Here is a 14,944-nt window from a genome sequence, read left to right on the forward strand (position 1 = left end):
GCAGACTGCAGAGAGTGGATGAATATTGCAAGATCTTTGGTGACGCTTCAGTAGCCAAATTTTCACCTTCAGAAGATCTTGCCGACGCATTTAGATTGAAATTCTTGCATTTAATATATTTCTCAGTCTTCGGCCAACTATTTAGAAAAAAAGTATGGTTTCCGGTGCGTTGGATGGAATACGATGCAGCGAAGCTTGTCCGGAAATCAGTTGCGATGAGTTCAAAAATCATTGTGTGAAACATAAAAAATAATTATCACAATTTTGTGAGAGGGCATGGGCTATGTTTGAAGAAGTGCACCACAAATGCAGTTAGCAAGAAAACACATGACATCCGACTCTTAAGTTATTATCCATTGGTTTTATTACCAATTTGATAAATTTTCAGACAAAGACACTAATGGAATATACATGTAGCATTTGGCAGTGCTCTACAATGAATCAAAGCCAACCTACTATTTCTATGCTTAACAAAGTTTTCTCATGGCAAAAACTCCAATGTGACTGATATTAGAGTTGACTTCCTGCAACACAAAACAGTAACAAGTGGTTGTTCAATCAAATAATGTGTTTCTAGATGGATAATATTGAATATCAGATTTATATTTTTACTAAAACCCTTGTAACATAAGAATTACCTGTTAGTCCTTACTTACCCCAGCCTGGTCCCATCTTACCCCAATGGGGTAAGATGGGACCAGCTCACTATTTTTAATCTGTACAGAAAACTGTCTCATGCAAAAAGTCTGAGTTGTAGTTTTGAAGCCCATTGCATAACCACACCTTGTGATAAGTTTAGGATTTTTTAGTTTTTCATGGTATAGATGCTACATGCCTGTTAGTGATTTCGGTCCTGTCTTACCCCATCTGACTATATATCATATAATCAGTTTTGTTACTTTAGTAACTATCCTATTCATGGTAATACTTTAGTGTCTTTAGATTAAGTGCATCCAAAAAAAGGGTGTTTTTTTTAATTATATGTTTTATGAGATGTAGATTGAGAATCTGAAATACATTTTTGGCAGTCGGCATCGAAAAACCGATTTTTTTATATATTTTCTATAGAAAACGACAATGGAGCACCCGTGGGGAACCAGGGGCTTTAGGGGGAGGACACGCCCAAGGCTCTAATTCATCAAAAAAAAATTGGGCAAAAATTGGCGAAATGGTGAAAAATTGGAAAAAAATGGAAAACTTTTTCCTAATCTAGCGTGATTTTTGGGTTTTACATAGGTTTACAGTCATTCCCATTCCCAGATTGATATAGATCATTTCCAGTAAAAAAAAAGTTTCTGATTTTTTCCAATTTTTTGCTGATTTTGCCAATTTTTGCTAGATTTTTTTTTTTTTTGAGGATTAGAGCCTCAGGCGTGTCCCCCCATCTAAAACCCCCGGTTCCCCACGGGTCCCCCATTGTCATTTTCTATAGAAACTATATAAAAAATTGGTTTTCCGATGCCGACCGCCAAAAACGGATTTCAGATTCTTAATCTACACCCCAAAAACATATACGTAATAAAAAAAATACCCTTTTTTTGTATGCACTTAATCTGAAGTAATACCCATTTCATAAACAAGTTTGGGCTCATTTTATTGCTCTTCGTATGGGCCACACTCAGGATGATGTATGTTTTCGGTGAATTTTCCCGCGCATTTTCACTTTTTTTAAGCTATTGCTGTGCACAGTTGGCACAGTATAATGAAAATTGATTCTCTTCGCGCACGTGTTCGCGCAATTTCGGCCATCACTTCTACGTCGCGCTGTCGCGCACGAGCAGTTTGTGGAGGAACAGACATAATACTCAGTACAGTGTGCCTTTAATTATCTTTCAATAATATATGATTTTTCTTGATACGGAAATTTGGTGAATGAGAAATCTAGAACTTTATTTTAGAAGCATAGTTCTGTAGTCATATTTTGTATCGCATAGTTTAATAACGCTTTGTAATTATGCCGTATTGACCTAATTTGTATAATCCATTTACGCGCATTGTTATTGGGTATTGATCGTGTCAATTTTGCCGGCCGGGAGGATGTCGGGAATGTAGTCCCAACATTGGCATGCAGGTTCGTACTGTTGACTCATGCCCTACTTGCCGCAACCAGTCCAGACTCCAGTCATTCATTAGAAGGCACCGATGGCACATCTAGAGCCATGTTGCCTTCTTTAGTTTTGTAATCCGTGTCCGATTGAATTGTGATCTATGAACGAATATTCATAACTGTGCTGACTCATAGAACCTGAGTTGAGGCGTTAGCAATCTAGTTAACTCATATCCAACCACAACACAATGCGGATACCTACACGTTTGTGTGTACGGTCAGTGCGATTGCGTAATTTGCATTGCCGCGCGTCCATGTTTAAACTATTTTAGCTTTCTAAAGTACTGCGCACGGCGCATTTTTTTACCAGCATAGTACGGCGCACCGCGCAGGTCGTTAAAATGACAAAATAAATTCCCGTGCACCTGGCACATCTTCCTGACCATGGCGCATGGGCTATTGTATGGCATCTTCAAAAAAATTCCATATGCTTTTTGTAAAGTGCCAGACAGGCAAACACAAAATAAAAGCATCCCAAATTTCCCCTGGAAATGGGGTAGTCTGGGACACTTGAAATAAAATTAAGTTTAAAATGTTTGGATCATGCAGATTGCAGAGTGTATTCATCTATTACTAACAGTACTAATCTGAAGTCCTTCTTTTCCTTTGTAGAATGTAGATGTATCTAGAAATCAAAGAATAAAGGATGTTTTCTGTGATTTTAACTTGTTTTTCCTTTATTGATATGAGAGGTACCGGTACCTATGCCATATCCATAGTTTCATACTATTGATTATTGGTTTGATATTACTGTATCTATCATCCACATCTCTAACCATGCTATTGAGCATTTACAACAACCTTGTCCACTGCAAGCTTCATATCGCTACAGCTGCGTCATAGCACTTTTCAGTATCTGTAACTTGTGCCATGCTTTAGCTTTACAGTCTGGTCTGTAAGCTTACAGGATGGCTTGTAATTTCACACCATTTAAATTGGGTCCAGTGAATTCACTAAACAAAAAAAATTGTAAAAACATGCCTACCTGAAACAGAAAAGAATATTCTAGTGACAACCTAGAACCGTCATATTTTTTGGAGGAAAAAATCATAGTTAGGTTAATTACATTTTATTTTATGTAGCCTGGTGCACAATTCTATCTATGACATTCTCTGCACAGTTTTGAGATGACCGATGATGCATCAATTTTTTGTTAAATGAAATATTTTTGCTGAGCAAGGTATATATTTCTGTAATCAAATTTTTTTTGCTGTTGATTGATTTTTTGTTAACTGGAGCCTTTGCTAATCAAGGTTCTACTGTAAATGTGTTTTTAGGGGTGTCCCTCTTGCAGAAATGGCCGCCATTTTTTCAGAATGAGATATGTGAATTCTGTCAATCACATTTTTAAGCCAACATTTGTGTGCAACTGTTAATCTGTTATCCAAGTAAAATTTTTTTTATATGGCAAATATATTTTTTTGCTACAGACCTTAGCAGTGGTACTTTTCCAAAATCACTGCACTTTTCAGGGATTTTTTAAAGTTAGTAAATGTATGATTTCCTAACTTGCTTTATGCTACATAGAAAGTAAAAGTGTTGAACTTGTGTTTATGCCACTATATTTAGTTTTGCAATATTTTGATTAGTTTTGCAATATTTTGATTAGTTTTGCTGCTAGTACAACATATCTACAAAATGTGGGGTGACTGTCCCAATTTATCCTGCCTGTCCCTTATTACCCTGTTTGATGGTATATATGAAATAAAATTTATATATATATATATCAATATTATTGACAGTTTTTGGAGCAGCATTTGTCAACAATTCTACAAAATTGGTTAAAATGGTCCTTTTACTGAGAAGGAAGCTTTGAGATTCACTGAGATCCTGTGACTTTATTGGTGCTATTGAGTCCTAATTCTTGCTCTAGACAGTCATAATTTTTACCCCTATGACCAAGTAAAATAAAATGTGTGATTAAGTACATACATTTTGTAGCTGTTAACAAAATGTCAACTGAATGAACTTATTAATATTGTTGACAAAAATGTAAGAAAATATGCTCTATTGTTATCTGTAGTGATTTATTGCCTTCATATCTATTTGAATTTTCATACAGGTATATTTATATAAAACACTCAGAAAAGTAAAAGGAGCAATTTTTCTCAAGGTATTCTGCAAAATAGACAGTAGATATATACATTTCAATGGAGAACTTTAAATCAGCACCACCAGTAGTGTTATCGGAGGATTTGAAGGCTCCTGAGCATTTTTGTGGTCAATACAGAAACAAGGTGAGTCATTATATGAATTTTCAATTCAATTACCTTCCAAGTTTATAGTTGATTATATGCCTATTATATGTATAAATCTCTCTGTTTAAAATTCAACAGAAAAATTCAATAACATCTTCTTTCTTATTCATATTTTAATGTCAATGGATAAAGGTTTGGAACCAAATGCTATGATTGGCAAAGGGTGGTGGCTGATCTATGACTCGAATAAGAGTACAAAAAATTAAAAAACAAAAATCACTTCTTTGGTATAGATGGTTTTGAAGAAACAGAAATGCAATTTTTGCACTTGAAAGAAATAAATTGTTTGTATTATTAGGTGCTTTAGTGTGTCACTGTATAATTTTTTTATGAGAATTGTATTATATTACTGGGTATATTATCCTGGAGTAATATGGCCTTTAAAGTGGAAATCCCATTCAAAAAATTAATTCAGATTTATTCCTAATATAAAGTTTAGACCATCTAAACAGGGAAATAATAGTACCAGAGGATTTAATTTTGTTAGAGAATTGTGAAGGCTATTATAAATAACAGCTTCAATATTTCTTGTTATCTAAAGAATCAGTTCATTTTAATTGTATAAAATGTTTGAGGTTGAAGAATTACTTATATTTCCATATTATTTTTAGTTATTATGTATGTATTCATGGAAATGTTGGGTTTGTGTGTAAACCACTATTGTACCATTTAGCTGACATGTCCTTGAGGAGAGATTCTAGAGAATGCTCAGGAGTATATGTATCTTAGAATTGCTATTATTCTCTTTTACCAGTTTAATAAATTCTGATTTCTGCTTATTTATTTGTCTGCTTGCCAAAGTTAAATGGTAGGCAGAAGGGTCATGGACATTTGTCACTATGTTTGGGACCTGTGACAGGCCTGTTGAAGCTAAATTGTTAAAAAGATTGTAACTGATTGGTTAACTCCCATGAATTTATATTGATTGGGTTCTGAAATACAGGCTGGAAGCAAGTGTGCTTTTGAGGTAGCAGAAACCGCCTGACCACATAACCAGGTTGTGATGGAGGCAAAGTGGATGCAGTCATTTAGATAAAAGCTTTGTTGAGTTGAACCGTCTTGATAGAGCAACGGCTGCTGCCATGTTGTAAGCTGATACCTGGTTTGTAGCCTTAGAGCACTAGATGGATGAGCTTAGCCTGGGTTCTGGATTCCTACTCTGCATTTGAGACGATGGAGAATTTGTGTTCTGAAAACGTACACATAAAAAAAGGTTATTGAGGAGTTTGAGTCCTGGTGGACCATGGTTTCAGGTGGAGAAGAAGCAGTTTCTTCAGTTCAACTGTCTCCACGAGGCAAGGCGGTTGCTCGCAGCGTCTTTAGCTTGCGATGCAGCTCAATCTAGTGCCTAAACAAAATGCAATAAATTTTGTAGCGTGATTTGGGCCGAAAAGACAAGTGACGTGAATTGGCGGCAAAAAGTTTCTGTGATGCTCCGCTAGGTGAAGATGAAGATAAAACTTATGAGCTGATTGAGTGGCGAGCGGGATAGATCGGGATCGGCTAACGATCATTGGTTTTCTCGGACAGGCCCGTAGGCATCGCACATAGCCAAGTGTGCCCTGCTGGTATCGCGGGCATAAGCGTGCTTGTCTTTACACATTTCCTGGTAAACGAAGGAAGACTTGGGTCTTGCGGGTCCCACAGAATCTTAGCTTCCAGCTGCTCGACGGGCTGCCAGGTTCTAGGATTTAAGGAGAGAGGGTTTCGCGTTAGCGGCAGCGTCAAGGTTCTCTCACCTCGTTCCCATACGCAGCGAGGGCTAGCACTGCTCGAGTGGCGCCTTCATAGCGGTAGTAAAAATAGACGCGACAGCTGTGAGAAAGTTGACATATGAGCAGCACATATTGTAACAATAAGGCGCGGGGTCAAATGATTGATGTACTGGGTTTGTTTTTAGCTATAGGCATGTTTTCAATTCCCGGTCTAAATCAGTTAAATATTTCAGATAATTGTGGCTCCCATGGTGAGAGTGTGCACATTGCCATTTCGTCTCCTGGCTCTGGAATATGGAGCAGATCTTGTCTACTCAGAAGAAACCATTGATTGGAAAATATTACGCTCCAACAAACGGGAAAATGGTAATGGCATAAAAATATATACCTATATGTTCAATAATATTTTTTTCAATTGAACCCTGAACAAGCATTGACAGAAGTGAAATGACTCTAACTTACTCTTGACATACTATCAAAATCATGAATCTGTTCTATCAGTGATTTTGTTTCCACTCGATTGAAACTCAATTTCCACGTGTCTTTTTTTACTTTTATTTGAGCTTCATGAAACATGATGTCATTCAGGAGTTTATTCATCTTCCGTTTATTTCATTATTTCATTACAGATGTCACCTTTTTTAACCGAAAACAATTATTCTGCAGAAGTTTAGGGTGTTATCTCCAGCTCATCGCACGATTTTTTCGAGATATTGGACACATTGAGTTGTATCTTCTTACAGCCTATTTATTTATCATTGATTAATCGTTGTCATGTGCAGTTGGCCTCGGCACCACCGAGTTCTACGATCGCACTGACGGCACGATCTTTCTGAGCACCTGCGACAGAGAGCGAGACAAACTCGTCGTCCAAATAGGGACCAGTGACCCTGACAGGGCGTTGCGGGTTGCACGCTTTTTAGAACCATACGTTGCAGGAATTGATGTCAACATGGGATGCCCTAAAGAGTTTAGTATCAAAGGGGGCATGGGAGCTGCTTTGTTGACTAACCCCTGTAAAATAATGGCTATATTGAAGACGCTGGTGAAAGAACTGAATGTGCCTGTGACTTGCAAGATAAGAATTTTACCGTCCTTGGAAGACACCCTACAACTGTGTCGGATGATCGAAAAATGCGGGGTTGCGGCTGTCGCAATTCACGGCAGAACAAAGGATGAACGGCCTCAACACAGCAACCACGACGATGTAATCAAGAGAGTTACTGAGGTGCTGACAATACCTGTCATTGCCAATGGTGGGTCGAAAGAAATAAATACGTACAAGGACATTGAAGAGTTTAAAAAACGAACCAATGCCTGCAGCGTTATGATCGCTCGTGCTGTTATGTGGAACTGTTCTATACTAAGAGCTTCAGGGCTGCTCCCTCTAGATACGGTTATTCGAAGTTATCTACGTAATTGCATCTATTTTGACAACCCTTTTACTTACACCAAGTACACAGTCCAAAACATGCTGAGAGACTTGCAAGAGTCTCCGCGGGGCAAAGCATTCCTAGAAACTCAAACATTCAAGGAAATCCTGACAATTTGGAATCTTGATGATGAGTATGCCGCTGCCTTGAAAGATCGCCAACGAAAACTTGAAAGCATAGGTTCTTGCGTCGAACTCACCGACCAAAGAAGATGGGGTCACCAGAGCAGGAATGAGGTGGAAGTGGTGCGCAAGACGGACGCTAGCGGGAGGTTGATCTCGGTTCAAATGCCAATGCAGTTCATTAGAGGCAATTTCCGGGACGCTGACTTGCCAAAGATGGTGATGAATCGGTACGTTTCTCAGAACGATCTTGCAGAACCTGTATATTCTGCTCATAATAAAGATCGTTTCTTCATTGGTCACGTGGAACTTGATGGCGTCATTTATCAAACAAGCTGCATAGAAAAGAGCCGACGATATGCAGAGCAAGCCGCTGCTATGGTCTATCTACATGCACATGAATTGGTTGACGACTCCTACGGTTTTGTCGCGGCTGCCGGATCCCGGAAGTACCAGCACCTAGGGAACGAAGCTTCAAAGACACCTCGACTTCTTCGTCAGGAGCATCAGCGTTCTGTTGCAAACAGTGGACGCCATAGAAGTAAAGCTAAAAATCAGAAAGCTGTGTCCATCAACAAGTCATCGTCTTCTGACTCTACACTTGGCCTGTGTGATGACACTGAAAACCTGCATCCTGAGCACGGCCAGAATGAAGGAGCCAGTCACTTGCCCTCCTGCTTCGCCCTGAACTTGGGCGAAGCTGAAAAAAGAGAAAGAAGAGAGGCCTCAGGAGATCGAGTTCCTTCAAAAGTGAAGGTTTTCTTGGAGAGTTCTACTGAAATCACCCTGGGTCCCGAAACATGTATTAAATTTAAAGATCATGAAAGGCCTACAAAAGTTCCCAGTGAGAATAGTTAGTATTCGATTTAAGCGTAGCCTTGTTATTGTTAAATAACTTTTCCGAAGGAAGTTGTATGTTGAGAGATTTATGAGAGGACCCTCAAGTGTTCTTGTTACATAATAATACCGGCTCGCTGAAAGGAGGTTTAAGATGATGCAAAAATCCTCTGTTCTGAGCTTGAAAAAAAGGTACTTTCCAGTGTATTTTATTAGCGCTTATCTAATGTTCCAATGTGTCTTTCATTGCTCACCTTCAGATGGGACAAATTATTTCCTGTGTGTACACCATTGCTGTCTCGTCTTATTATGTGCGTGCATTTGTCCCAAACGTTATTCGTGCAGTAGTTCCGTTCGATAGAGGGTTTATAAAATCTGAAATAATCCACATTAGGTTCTATGATTTGCAGTTTTTATTTCATTTACGAGGAGAAAAATGTAATTTTACCTCTTAAACGCTTTCCTCTCATTTTATGTTATGTCGCCGGCATTGCAGTGTTATTATACTGGACACGTCAACGTGTACCGTTAAATGATCTTGTTGCTGGTTTCATTACTTCGGACTGAATTATTCTCCTCTGATCAGGTGTTGCCAAGAGCTTCGTTGTTTAGGTAAAATAATGTGAGTGGCGACAGCAATGAATTACAGAACATGATTTTGCCTCAAAACCGGATTTTGTTCTAAAAGTGGTTTTATTTTGCATGTAGACTTTATTTCTTATTTGAAAATTGCAATGGCAACTAGACGCATTGTGAAATGTTAGTTTTCTTCAAGGAAATGCTTTTCGCTTCATGGCTCCATATGTCAGCCGTTTAAGAGGTAAAACAGTGAATTGAAATGAGAAAAAAATGGCAAAGTTCTGGAACGTATTAAGATGAATAGAGTTCTTTCTCTTCGCAATTAATTCGCATTGCACCATCGTGAATTGATTCTTTAAGTTTTCATTTATTAATATTGAATGAGATAATTGATTCGCTGTTAGTTGTAAACCCGAAAGTTTTGATGATATCACAGCCTTTTGCTGGAATACTCGATTTCCCCTTTTATTTTCTCTTAGCGGTTTCAGCGTTCACTAGGCCGAAGGCCTGTCGCCGATTCTTAACGTCGCAGAACATCCACAGCTTGTTGCCGGCGTGAACTCGCAACTCACTGCTTCAATTTTTGCTTTGCTTAAACACTGCTTCAATTACTTGTCTAGTGTCTAAGCTTACTTGCGGGATAGACACCAAGCGGCAGACATTTGGCATTTTTCTGATCTACTTGCCGCCAGTACTGTCCCTGTGTACGAGCTCCTTAACAGTCAGGCCTCCTTGCCTATTCTGGCCAGAAACTATCGCACAGAGCTGGGATGGAACCCGCCCCTCTGCTTAATCTTGGTACTTAGAACCTTAACCACTGGGCCACCCTGCCACAGCTCTTGCTTGCTGCTTTGGGGGTTTTCTAATGTTTGTACGACTTTGGCATAGTTTTTTTATATATGCACTAAAAGCACGTAAACACTAAGCAGATACTCAGAGCTCTTCCCGGTGCAAAGTACGATGCCCTTTTGGCACGGTCGTAGGGAAGGCGGTGCAAAAATTGATTCAACTGCTGTACGAAAAATTCAGGATTCACTGAATATGATTTTAGACAACAAAGCTTAATCATATTGATCTTCTCTTGTAAGAACTTTAACAACCACTTGTCGGTCCGTCTCTCGTGATGAACGAGATGCACATGGAAGCTAACTACTCTACATGCGTACCGGTATGTGTTCTCGCAAATAAGTGCGTATTGTTGGGAGACCTTCAAATGCTTGAACTTAATCATATTATTTGATCATCTACATGATTTAAAGAATCAGCCCCGATATAGAACCCTGTGAACAGGGGCTTTTTATCCGCATCATCTTTACGTCCTAGTAAGCTAAACGCTAAGCTGCAAAGGGAGCCACGTATAGCTGCCATTTAGTGTACTACGTGAAAAAATTGACACTCGCAACATTGCATCGTGAGTAAATAGATTCATTCATTGTTAATCAGGTCTAAATCCATTTAGACTTGAAAACTGTATTTGAAGACCTACTTAGACAGCGTATTTTTTTATAAACGAAAATAAATTATCACAAACATAGCAGGTTTATAATGTATATAAAATTTTGTTGTTAATTAGGTCAAAATGATTTCTATATGGCAAATTTATGCGTGGAAAACCTGCTCCGAAATATTTGTCGCAGAAGTGACCAGTGCGTGCGTCAGTTTATTGCGAGCAATAATTTACCTAACATCACATCAACAAAAATTGTATCGAATGTTCCACAAGTGACTCTTGATATAAATTAATTCAAAATTGTAACTTATGTGTGTAAGTTGGTTGTGTACGCATTCACTTAAAATATTTGTATTTTTCCTAAATCGCAATCACCATGCTTGGAAACACAAAGAGTGCGACGTTTACGATTGGCGATTTCACGAATGGCGCATGTTATGGATAAAATTTTTTGGGGAGCCTGAACCGTTGTGAGAAGACGTGGCAGCAAACCTCTCTATTTTCTTTAACTGTGCAAGTGTTAACCATGGTTGAACTATATAGTTAAACCATGGTGTTAACTATCCCTCAATCTCAATGATCAATTCATCTGAGGCCTGAGGGTCAAGATCTTGTTGACCCGGGTCCCGGGTGCTTCACCGGGTCTAGAATTGACATTGACAGATTCTCAACTCAGAAATTTCTGTGACAGTGAGTTCGCCGGCGGAAATGATGTGACTTCTTCCCCATCCCAAGATGGCGACTTGGCAGAATGCGTAGCACTGCCAACCATCAGCATGCAATATCTACAATTCACTACTACAGGCATGGAATATATCTACTTGGCGAGCCGAGCCGCGACTGAATTTTTTGAGCCGTGGTTTTATGGATTTGCCAGCCATGATTCCATTTCTTTGTGGCCGTGATTCCAGTTTTTAGAGCCGTGAATTCCATATCTCGGCCATGAAAAGCCATTTACAAGGCGCGAATTGATTTAGCTACAAAACCCATGCACGTGTTACCCCAATCTCCAATTTTACCCTAAAACAGCAAATAGTCAAACAGCAACAATAACATTTGTCTTTACTGAAAGGTAAGCTGAACTTGTGTTAATGCAGTCTGACTGTCTGACGTGGCCGCAACTATGCGCAATCTTCAAGAAAACATTTAGGTTGACTTGTTTATATTAGGATGATTACGTTTTGCAGGATATTTTGGCGGGAACGGTAAAGCAATAATGCGGATTGCAGAAGGGGAAAATTGTATGAAATGACAGGTTTGAAAAGTACAAACCGCAATTTTTTCAATCACACAAAAATTTGTGACATTCGAGCCGCAAGATTTTACACCTACTGAAATTATATGATATTAGAGCCGCAATATTATTAAAAAATAGGACTTTTCCAGCTCTGCACTACTACACATAGCCTCAGATCAATGAGCTGTGGGTAACTTCGGCTAACAGTAAATCCGCTTTGCACAACACAGTTACTGCTCCACAGAGCTGGAGCACAACTGGCCAGAGCGCAACAGGCCCTACCAGCTACCACAACAGGTGGTGCCATAGTGGCAAAGCAGAGAATTTTTTAGACTCTCTCTCAAGTTCATTTTTGAGTCCCATAAGTAGACCAGTAAAGTATCCTGGATACCAGCCTTATCATACATAAGAAATTGATTTAAATCTTAGGTAAATGAGGGAATTAAAAATAAACTGATTCTAAAAAAGCTCTGGTTTATCACTATGGGTGGCGCAGGTTAGGTTACGTTAAGTTAGGAGTAGCTGTTGCGGTAGGGCCTGTTGCACTCTGGCCAGTTGTGCTCCGCATAGTGGCAAAGCAGAGAGTTTTTTAGACTCTCCCTTGGCCTCAGGCCTCAAGTTCATTTTTGAGTCCTATAAGTAGACCAGTAAAGTATCCTGGATACCAGTATTATCATACTTAAGAAATTGGTTGAAATTGGAGTAAATGAGGAAATTAAAAATGAACTGATTCTAAAAAAGCTCTGGTTTGCCACTATGGACTGCTCTGGCCTGTATGCCCTCCAGCCTGTGACTGAACGGCGCTGTTGTGGTGTGCGCTTTGTGTCAAGCCATGAAGATGCCCAGCTGCGTTACGCTCGGGCCTCGGCGGTTTGGGTCCTTTGGGAAGGTATATGAATCGCACTGTGGACTTGGGCTATGCTGATGGTCTGACCTCTTGCTATCCACCCCAACCTTGCATATAGAAGATGTACGTGTGAATTGCCTTAAAGGATTGATTGCTGTTCAGCTATTAAATGACCATGAAGAAGACATTGCTCATGTTTTGCAACTAAATCAGCTTAGCCCTCGGTCAGTTACATGCACTCTACCTAACTAAGGAAGGTATTGTTATAGAGTTATCACTCCTGTTGATATCAGAGCTGATATAGGGTAAACGCAGTATATTCCGACACATTAAGGACGTAGCAAAAAATGAATTGCTATAAAAAATACACCGAATGTGCAACTCGAGTTCTGTTTGCTTTACGCGCCAGCAACAATGAAACGTCACAAAATGTTGCCATATTTATTTAAAAGCCTTTAGAATGCTAACCTACCAAATCCATATATTCCGACACTGTGTGTGACTAAATTCAGCCTTTTATGAAACTAATTCTGGCCGTGCTTCAAACTCTACTAATTCGTAATGCCGACACTCCTGTGGTCGAATACCGATCGCTGTGTGAGCTGTATTGGAATACGACACAGCTTGGAATTAGAACACTATTGAATGTTGAACACTACTTAATTAAGCTTTTAATCAAGAGCTATTAAGCTTTTAATTAAGAAAATTTTAATTTTTGCACACAGCTTGGAACGAGCTGTGTGTGTCTAATTCCAAGCTGTGTCAGAATTAGTTTTTATGTGTCTAAAACAGTCTCGTAACTTGATCATATATAAACTTATTTACCACTTGAAATCAGCAAATACAAGTATACTTAACACGTTAAGTGCGGGGGCCGAAATTGCTGACTGCCCGCTGGTGCGGCTATGTTTGGGTTGCTATATTGTCAGTGCCTCTCCAGACATCGAAGCGGGAGGTTGTGTGTGTATGTTTGTCAATGTGCTCTACATGTTAGCGCAATAAAATTCATGACCCACATGTGGGTCATTTCGCAGCAGAGTGTGAGATTTATCATGTCACTGCAGCACGACCCACATATGGGTCGTGCGACAATTTGCTGATAAATTTATTTTACCTAATTTTCCTGTTTCACAACTCACTCTCATGTATTTTCAGACCATTCATGATGGAAACATATAGTTTTTAGGGTGATTCTAAGGGAGCGAAACATGATGAACTTTCTTCTGACAGTGATGATCCCATTCCATCAGATGACACGTTCTCACCAGAGAGGACCGATGGTTCAGAGTGTGATGAATTGAATGATGAAAGTGATTTAGATGGTGAAATTAGTGATGAACAGTACATGGGACTGAATCCTCAATATTCCATGAAATCTCACTGGTCAAAAAGTGTTCTATTTTAGAGAAGATGTGACCGTGAGATAATGGTAACTGACAGATTTTTTATTCTACTGAGGACCCTTCATTTCAATTATTCAGGCCCTCCTCATAATCCTCCTAATCTTCAATAAATTCTGCAGTGGGTGGCACAAATGGACAATCGTAAAATTCAGAGAATCTCTTATTTTTTCACTCTTTTATGGATATCCGATGGAAGAACCATCTGAAAAAGATGCGGCAAGACAAGTGCCCATCGCTCGTTTGAAGTTCCTGGCTCAAAAGGCAAGACAAGAAAGCGCTGTGTTGGATGCTATAAAATGATTTCCCAGTCAGAAGGATCAAAAGTTGCAGAAAGAAAGGCCAAAAAGTATCAACATTTTGTGAAGGATGCTCTGGAAAACCATTTTTATGTGCTGGTCATGTTTCAGTTCAAAACATCATCACTAATTTACGGGTATTTTCCTCAAATTATAAACTTGCAACTGGAAATAATATATGTTTTATTTGGCACTTACATAAATTAGTAAAACTCATTTTCTATCATTTCAAACTTTTATTTAATGATACTAACACAAATATGCTGTATATTCCAATGAAACTAATTTTATGGGCTCTTATCCATATTTGGTATTATTTTTATAAACGACCGACCGGTAGGTCGTTTCGCAGCAGAGTGATATCGGCTACGACCCACCGGTGGGTCGCGCCGCACTTAACGTGTTGAAGGATTCCTAATATATTCACAGACATTTAAAAGTCTCAAACCATAATATTCTTTCTACACAAACAGTTTAGCACTATTTGGTAGTAGAGCAAGGTCAACTATCAACTTTGACACATTTTTCGATGTTCTCTCTGGGTGATGCGCACTGTCTCTCTTAGGATCTCAACATTTTCCCACCAGACGGCCCAGACCTAGTGTTTTGGCAAGAGTATGGCGCGCAAAAGTATAACGTCACTATTTCAACCATCAAAGA

At 39.1% G+C, this 14,944-nt stretch overlaps 1 protein-coding gene across 1 annotated transcript; it reads left to right on the forward strand.

Annotated features, from left to right (window-relative positions):
• Positions 1-4,147: 4,147 nt before the first annotated feature.
• Positions 4,148-9,146, forward strand: LOC108669520 (tRNA-dihydrouridine(20) synthase [NAD(P)+]-like). Its single transcript, XM_018156871.2, has 3 exons — positions 4,148-4,344; positions 6,314-6,446; positions 6,863-9,146. Exons 1-3 carry the CDS (start codon positions 4,258-4,260, stop codon positions 8,491-8,493), a joined length of 1,851 nt encoding a protein of 616 aa, XP_018012360.1. The 5' UTR covers positions 4,148-4,257; the 3' UTR covers positions 8,494-9,146.
• The last annotated feature ends 5,798 nt before the right edge of the window (positions 9,147-14,944 follow it).

Source organism: Hyalella azteca, unplaced genomic scaffold (genome assembly GCF_000764305.2).
Source record: "Hyalella azteca isolate HAZT.00-mixed unplaced genomic scaffold, Hazt_2.0.2 contig12328, whole genome shotgun sequence".
Classification (NCBI taxonomy): domain Eukaryota; kingdom Metazoa; phylum Arthropoda; class Malacostraca; order Amphipoda; family Hyalellidae; genus Hyalella; species Hyalella azteca.

What these genes read in the sequence shown, in the direction of transcription:
- LOC108669520 (XM_018156871.2), top strand. Translation starts at nt 4,258, where the DNA reads ATGGAGAACTTTAAATCAGCACCACCAGTAGTGTTATCGGAGGATTTG. An exon ending in GTGGTCAATACAGAAACAAG is followed by an intron (nt 4,345 to 6,313) that starts GTGAGTCATTAT and finishes TAAATATTTCAG; the next exon opens with ATAATTGTGGCTCCCATGGT. An exon ending in CTCCAACAAACGGGAAAATG is followed by an intron (nt 6,447 to 6,862) that starts GTAATGGCATAA and finishes TGTCATGTGCAG; the next exon opens with TTGGCCTCGGCACCACCGAG.